The sequence below is a fragment of the Coffea eugenioides genome, chromosome 5 (assembly GCF_003713205.1).
Source record: "Coffea eugenioides isolate CCC68of chromosome 5, Ceug_1.0, whole genome shotgun sequence".
Lineage (NCBI taxonomy): Eukaryota > Viridiplantae > Streptophyta > Magnoliopsida > Gentianales > Rubiaceae > Coffea > Coffea eugenioides.
Window position 1 is genome coordinate 4,200,436 of NC_040039.1, and position 8,218 is coordinate 4,208,653.

The following is an 8,218-nucleotide window of genomic DNA, read 5'->3' on the forward strand; positions in this document are numbered from 1 at the left end:
TGAAGCCATCCTGTAAGGGGTTTTAGATATGGACCCAGTACCTGGTACAAATTGATAGTAAACTCTATTTCTCTATCAGGAGGCAATCCAAGTAAGTCTTCTAGAAAGATACCTAGAAACTCACTCACTACAGGTATGTTTTCTAACTTCATATCTATTTGGCGGGTATCCACCACTAAAGTCAAATAACCATAGCATCCCTTCCTGGGTAGTCTCTTATAGCTAGTTTGGGAGTTGAGGATAGAAAAGAAAAGAAGAGAAAGGTTAAGTTATAAGAGAAAAGAAAGGATAAGAAAAGAAGAGAAGAGATTTTAATATTGTTCGAGAGTTTATGAAAGAAAGGAAATGATTTTGGACATATTGGTCAATAAAAATTTCATTCAATAACTTTTCAAGAATAGAATGAGCAATTTCAAAATTTTTTGTAGGCTCTCCACGGCTTTCCTTTGCTTTTTTCTGCCCAATTTGGGATGGAAAAGTTTTTTAACTGTAGCTGCTGTTTTTCTCCTTCCAAATCAGTTGCTTTCTTTTCTTTAAATCTTCCAAACATTGGAAACATCTACCTTTCTCTTCCATTCTTTTCTTTTCTACTCAAATCTTATCTTCCAAACAAGCCATTAGATTCAATAGTAGAGATTATGCAAGGAGAAGATTTCCTTTTTCTTAATAGCAGTTCCTTTTTTTTAATCTGAATTAAAGTAACGTGAATGACCAAGAGTCACTAGTTTCAATTCAATGGATCATTTTAGCCCATAGAGTCACATCTTGAAATATTTTAAATTCAATTGATTTGAAAACAAAAAATAGTGGGTCATTTTTTAACTACTAAAATGACTTGGTGAGACTTGCAACTACGCACTAACTTTTGGTCATCAACGTACTCTTTTTGGGCATGTTGGAAAATTTTTAAATCCACATAAGTCAAACAAACAAATTAATTAAAGGCGCAAAATAATGATGGGAAAATAAGTTGTGAAAAGGAAGGAATGGGAGGCACAAAAGTTTTAAATCATATTTCGACTTGGCCAAACCGATTAAGAAGAAAGCAATAAACTAATGCACAAATGGCAGGATGTTCAGCTGGCAACCAACTATTTCATCCAATCAAAATTCTTTCTTAAACGCTTAATTCAAAACAAGGTGGTTTATGTTTAATAAATAGCAATCCATTTCAACCAATTAAAACAATTGCATGTATAACTTGGTTTAATTTTTTTCACAGGGCAAGAAATTGAAAAACACTGGTTGGGTAACTTTTGAAATTGCTTATTGGAAAGGTAAATTTTGTTGGAAAAGAAATTGAAAAGGTAACTTTTGAAATTTGCTACTTTATTGGACAAACTTACTAATTTGCCTCAGAAACTTACCTATTGCTAAAGAGAGTAAGTTTGATAATATATATATATAGTAAAATTCACTGCATAAATGGTAAAATTCAATATTAAAAAGTTAAATTTTGTTAAGTACTTAAAACTTACTATTTTACAAGACAATCTTACCAATTTAGTTAGAAAAGTTACATGTACCTTTGAATGCATTATTTAATTCACAAAAAAAGGGACGCAAAAGGCTGTAAACTGTTACAAAAGAAAAGAAAATTAGATGTTCAGATCAACTGTTATTATTTTATATTAAGTTATCTAATGATATCGGTACCACCGAACGGCATTCAATTGTATGAATATGCAGTCTCAAACTTCTTAACCTTGGAATTTATGGTACGATGGCAGGTTTGACTAAGAGAAAATTCCTAGAAATGTAAATCAGTAAGACAATTTAATATTAATGCCAAAGGATAGAAGCTGTTTATAAAATAGTGGTACACCACTTGCCGTCTCCATTTCACTTAACCATGGAGAAAATTTTCAATCATTTCCTTCAGGGACTCTTCTTGCTGTATTTTGTTTCAGCTTCCTCAGCCATGACCACAACCAATATTACTACTGATCAAGATGCTCTTCTTGCGTTGAGAGCTCACATCACTTCACAGGACCCTCATCAAATCCTGTTAAAAAACTGGTCTGTTTCTTCCCCTGTATGTCAGTGGGTAGGAGTCACTTGCGGCTCTCGTCACCATCGAGTAACTGCCTTGGATCTTTCCAATATGAGTCTTAGTGGCATCATACCACCACGGCTGGGAAATATGTCATTTCTGGTTTCCCTTAACCTGAGCAGAAATAATTTCCATGGAGAACTGCCGCATGAATTTGCTCGGTTACGCCGGTTGAGAGTGCTTGATTTAGATGTCAACAATCTCAGTGGAGAGTTTCCCGAGTGGTTTGGTTCCTTTCATCAACTTCGACTGTTGTCTCTGAATAACAACAGTTTCACTGGCTTCATCTCAACTTCCTTGGCTAACGTTTCTACGCTAGAAAAGTTAAGTCTGTCATTCAATTACTATATCCACGGAAATATTCCAATAGAGATTTTCAATATTTCCTCGCTGGAGTTGATTTTCCTCCAGGGTAATAGCTTATCTGGTAGCGTTCCAGATGATATGTGTCGCCATCTTCAGAGACTCAAGTTGATTGACCTGTCATGGAACAAGTTAAATGGTCAAATACTATCAAGCATATATAACTGTTCACGACTTCAAGTGCTGCACCTTTCTGCGAATTACTTCACTGGATTCATACCAAGAGGAATTGGCACTTTGAAGGCACTTGAGCAGCTGTATCTAAGCGGGAACAGTTTAGAAGGTAACATCCTATTTCTGCATGAACAAAATAACATGAATTCCCCCCTCCCTTCCGGGGGGACCAAAAATTGCAAAACATTAGTTTAACTATGCTTTTTTTTCCTATACTTTTTCTGTATCCTATACTTTTTATTTTCAGGTGAAATCCCAAAAGAGATGGGTAATTTAACTATGCTGAAAACATTTGCCGTTAGTTCCAACAGCATAACAGGTAGACTAGCCAACCATTGCCACAATTTTAGAAGCATTCGGAGATCTTCATATAGCTATAACTCTTTTGTGCTAATGATGGTAACACAATTTGGTAGGTGCAATACCCCAAGAGATCAGCAAGCTTTGCAATTTGGAACAACTCGACTTGGGGTCAAATAAGTTAACTGGTTTCATTCCGATGCAGATCTTTAATCTGTCACAGATGAGAGTTTTCATTCTTTCAGCAAACCAACTTTCAGGCAATCTTCCGTCAAGGATGGGTAATGAGCTTCCAAATTTAGAGCGGCTTTATCTCGCCCAGAATAACTTTGGGGGACCAATACCTGACTCAATCTCAAATTGTACTAAATTGAACTTAATAGTATTTACTAATAACAACTTCGCAGGTTCTATTCCCAATTCCTTTGGGGATCTAAGACTCCTCGAAATTCTATCTATAAGTGGCAACAATTTAATGAGTGACTACTCTTCATCCAATACACAGTTGGGCTGGATCAATTCCTTGGCAAATTGCAAGCATTTGAGACTACTCGGAGTGGATGACAATCCACTTAATGGCTTTCTTCCAAATTCTATTGGCAATCTTTCAACTTCGCTTGAAAAAATGTATGCATACAAATGCAACATACGGGGCAGCATTCCAGATGAAATTGGCAATTTGAGTGGCCTGACCATTTTAAGTCTGTACAGTAATAAGTTAAGCGGGATGCTGCCAATTACCATGAAAAATTTGGAAAAGCTTCAAGGGTTAGATCTTCACGACAACAAGATGAGCAAAACCTCCCTTGATTATCTATGCGTTTGGCAAAACTTGGCCGTAATACATTTGGGAGAAAATCAAATTTCAGGATCTATTCCAGAGTGCATAGGAAATGTTACTTCTTTGAGATATCTTTACCTAGGTTCCAACCTGTTAAACTCTAGTCTGCCTACCACTATATGGAACCTAAAAGATTTGTTGGTGCTTAACCTCTCCTCAAACTCACTGCGTGGAAGTTTACCTCCTGAGATTAGGAACTTAAAGGCAGCAATTTCTATTGATTTGTCTATCAATGAGATTTCAGGTGGTATTCCTAGCTCCATCGGAGATATGGTGAACTTGCAGAACCTTTTATTGGCATACAACAGATTGGAAGGATCAATCCCAGTGTCAATTGGCACGACTTTGAGCTTGGAATGGTTGGATCTTTCACACAATCATCTCACAGGTACGATTCCAATGTCACTAGAGAACCTTCGGTCTCTTGTTTACTTCAATGCCTCTTACAACAAGTTAAGAGGTGAAATACCATCCAAGGGCCCTTTTTCAAACTTCACTGGAGAATCCTTCATTTCAAATGAAGCACTTTGTGGAGCACCTAGGTTCCACGTTCCCTTATGCCCGGGTATTTCAGGTGGTCGATTGAGGACCAAAAAGTTGCGTCGAACTATATCTATTGTCTTTGGAGCATTTATATCAGTTGCAGTTGCCATGTTCCTGGGATTCGTCTATCTAAGATGTTCAAAGAAAGAACAAGCTCCTAGTGAAGGTGTTCTACCGTCAGCAGCAACACAGGAAAGAATCTCGTATTACAAACTGCTACAAGCAACTGACGGGTATAATGAGAGCAATCTGTTGGGCACAGGAAGTTTTGGATCAGTTTATAAAGGCACCCTTGATGATGGGAGGATTGTTGCAGTTAAAGTGTTTAAAATTCAACAAGAAGGAGCCTTCAATAGTTTCGATGCAGAATGTGAAGTATTGCGTAGCCTTCGTCATCGAAACCTGACGAAAGTCATTAGCAGCTGCTCAAACGAAGACTTCAAAGCATTGGTGCTTGAGTTTATGCCTAATGGAAGTCTTGAGAAATGGTTGTCTTCCCAAAACCATTTTCTTGAAATCAAGCAGAGATTAGACATATTGATTGATGTGGCATGTGCACTGCAATATCTGCACTACGGTCTTTTGATAAGGTGTTAATTGTTAGTAATTTTATTGTTAATATTCCTTTTTATCCTTGCCAAATATTGCTTTAATTTGCTTTAATTGTCAATATATATTTATATTTGGTATTTGGATATAATTTCAGAAATTGGAGCAGAAACCTCTTGAGAAGATTATTGTGAAGCTTTACACAATTCTGGTGCAAACCAACGAGAAAGAATGGAATTGCATTTGGGAATTCAATTTGGCTGGCCAACATCTCAATTAGGTGGGGACCGCGAAGACTTGACCATTGTGTAAAGACCATTTCCTTTCTTGATTCACGGTGCCTTTGTGGAAAGTAGCCTTTGCTTTTGTTTTCGGTGGAGTTGATTAGGTAGGGAAAGGAATGTTTTCTTTGGTCAGCGTAGAGTGAAGTTTGGAATTGGTGTGTTTTATGGGGGAAGCCGCACATTTGGCCAGAGTCAGTTTTTCTTCTTCTCTTCCGTCTAGGCAGAGAAGTTTTAGTTTTGGGGTGAAGATTTCTTGCGTGTCTTGTTTTCTTCCGTCTCTTCCATGAAACTATTTTTATTGTATTAGACTACAGAGAATACAATTCTTATTTTCAATTATTAGTAAGAGATAAATGTCTTTGAGTTCAATTAAATTGCGTGGGAATTTTCTTATGAGGCGTGGCTAATTTTCTCATCTAGTCAAGGATCAACGCGAAGACGCAGTCCCAAATATCTGTGAGATCTAATTAATTTTACGTGTTCCTTAATTTGTTAATATTTGCATGTTTTCTATTTTAATTTCCATGGGATTATTTTGTTAGTTGGATATCAAGGGCCCGATGTGCAATTTGACTTATTAATCTCCTGTCAAATTAATCAATTAAATCCGTAATTGTTTAGTCGGTTAATATTAGTGACAACTAGTATTTTCACATACTAGGAGAACATGCAATCTGATTTAAATAACCCTCGTAGCGTGTTATTAATTTGGGTTAGGCTTTTCTAGTTTTTAATGCAATTAGGAAATTAATTCCTACGGTCGTACCTAGGAGTATTTCCTGGTTAGAGGTAATCAACGGTCGTACCTTGGTTATCAATAAATTAAGGAAAAGCTGGTCGTTAGAGTTTTTCGGCGACTATAACTAGCCTATTAATAAAATTAAGTGAACCTTCTTTGCATCAATGATAAGATGAATGGACTGTGTCTGCGTAGTTGTATCCTTGGCTAGAATTTACTTATTATTTATTTGATTGCTATTTAAATTTGTATTAATTAATTAATTATTTTTAGTTAAATTGTTTAATTTTTAGTTTATTTCTGATAAAAATCCCCCGTGTCCCGAACTTGAAAAGAATCGAATTTTTCCCAGTCCCTGTGGATTCGACCCTACTCACTACTATACACAGAAAATTCATTTTTCTCGAGTAGGTATTTATTATTGCACAGGCTCGACACCTGTCAATTTTTGGCGCCGTTGCCGGGGACTGGCGTTAATCATTTGTTTCTTTTTAAGTTCATTTTTTTTCTGGTATTTTTCTAGTTTATGCCTCGCTCTTCTCGTACAGGCGAATTAATTTTCGACCCTGAAGTAGAGAAGACCGCGCGTAGAACGAGAAAAGAAACCAGGCGGCTCAGGGAGGAGCAATACGATATTGCACCTCAGGAACTTGATCCAGAGGTTGAGCCGACAAATTTGTCTGGTGACAATTCAAGTGATTCAGACCAAGAGGAAGTCACTATGGCAAATGCACGAACACTAAGGGAGTTGGCTGCTCCTGATTTAAATCAGCAGCCCTTGTGCATTACTTTTCCACATTTAAATGATGACACTCCCTTTGAACTAAAATCTGGTCTAATTCATCTCTTGCCATCTTTCCATGGTCTACCAGGTGAGGAGCCCTACAAGCACTTGCAAGAGTTCGACGTCGTTTGCAACAGTATGAAGCCTCCGGGAATTACAGAAGAGCAAATAAAGATGAGGGCTTTCCCCTTCTCTTTGAAGGACTCTGCAAAAGACTGGCTCTACTACCTACCGCCTGGTAGTATCACCACGTGGGATCAATTGAAGAAAAAATTTCTGGACAAATACTTTCCGGCGTCTCGAGCTGCGAGCCTGAGGAAAGAGATATGTGGTATCAAACAACACCCAGGCGAGTCACTCTATGAGTACTGGGAGAGGTTTAAGAAATTGTGCACCAAATGCCCTCAGCATCAGATAAGTGAGCAACTGCTCATTCAATATTTCTATGAGGGGTTGCTTTTCAGGGACAGAAGCATAATCGATGCTGCAAGTGGAGGGGCGTTAGTGAACAAAACCCCTCGAGGAGCATGGGAGTTGATTGAAGGGATGGCTGAGAACTCACAGCAGTTTGGTTCAAGAGAGGACATCCCGACGCGTAGGGTGAATGAGGTGGAAACGTCCTCTATCCAACAGCAGATCTCCGAATTAACATCTTTTGTAAGACAATTAGCTGTGGGGAGTGCTTCACATGTCAAAGCGTGCGGGGTATGCACTGCCGTGGGTCATCCTACGGAAATGTGTCCAATGGTTCAAGAAGAAACTGCTGAACAGGTGAACATGGCGGGCCACGCGCCCGCGCCAAGAAAGCCGTACGACCCATACTCAAGTACCTACAATCCTGGTTGGAGGGATCACCCCAACCTTAGTTATGGAGGAAATAGGCAGTCTAACTTTGTGCCAAATAGACAGCAAGGACACCAACAGCAGTACCATCATCGCCCACCACCACTTTCAAACTCAAGTCCGTCCATGGAAGAGATGATGAAGCAATTACTTGCTAATCAACAAAAGACGGATTCAGACCTGCAAAGCATGAGAAATCAACTGGGACAGGTGCAATCATTGCAAAATCAAATGAATCAAATGGCTATAACAATCAACCGTTTGGAGTCCCAAGTTCAAGGAAAATTGCCATCTCAACCTGAGGCAAATCCAAAGAATGTAAGTGCAATGACTTTAAGGAGTGGCAAGGAAGTTCAAGGACCCGAACCGGTGATTCCTAAAGACAAGGACGAGGAACGGATTGAGAAAGAATTGGAAGAGGAGGGCACAGACAACAAAAATGCAAAGGTACCCTCGAACCCAATTCCTACAGCTAAAACTAATCCACCTCCCTTTCCTAGCAGGTTAGAGAAACCAAAGAAGCAAGACAAGGAAAAAGAGGTCCTGGAGATTTTTCGCAAGGTGGAGATCAACATACCCCTACTGGATGCGATTAAACAAGTACCCAGGTACGCAAAATTTTTGAGGGACCTGTGTGCCAACCGCAAGCGGTTGAAGGGGGATGAACGAGTTATAGTTGGGGAGAATGTTTCAGCAATTCTACAAAGAAAGCTTCCACCGAAATGCGGAGATCCAGGTATGTTTA

General features: G+C 38.7%; 1 protein-coding gene and 1 non-coding gene across 2 annotated transcripts; one reads left to right on the forward strand and one right to left on the reverse strand.

Moving 5' to 3' along the window:
• The first annotated feature begins 1,852 nt into the window (after positions 1–1,852).
• On the forward strand, positions 1,853–7,631 carry LOC113771021 (receptor kinase-like protein Xa21). The gene is made up of 5 exons (XM_027315651.1): positions 1,853–2,699; positions 2,838–2,909; positions 3,007–4,851; positions 6,719–7,116; positions 7,536–7,631. The coding sequence occupies exons 1-5, from the start codon at positions 1,853–1,855 to the stop codon at positions 7,629–7,631; spliced, it is 3,258 nt and encodes a 1,085-aa protein (XP_027171452.1).
• On the reverse strand, positions 6,940–7,046 carry LOC113772619. Its single transcript, XR_003468589.1, has one exon. It is a non-coding gene; the product is annotated as a small nucleolar RNA R71 (small nucleolar RNA).
• Positions 7,632–8,218: the final 587 nt, after the last annotated feature.

Excerpts from the sequence above, each read along its gene's own strand:
- LOC113771021 (XM_027315651.1), top strand. The coding sequence starts at position 1,853 with ATGGAGAAAATTTTCAATCATTTCCTTCAGGGACTCTTCTTGCTGTAT. Across the intron at positions 2,700-2,837 it reads AAGCGGGAACAGTTTAGAAG|GTGAAATCCCAAAAGAGATG; the intron begins GTAACATCCTAT and ends TTTTATTTTCAG. Across the intron at positions 4,852-6,718 it reads ACTGCAATATCTGCACTACG|GTGAGGAGCCCTACAAGCAC; the intron begins GTCTTTTGATAA and ends ATGGTCTACCAG.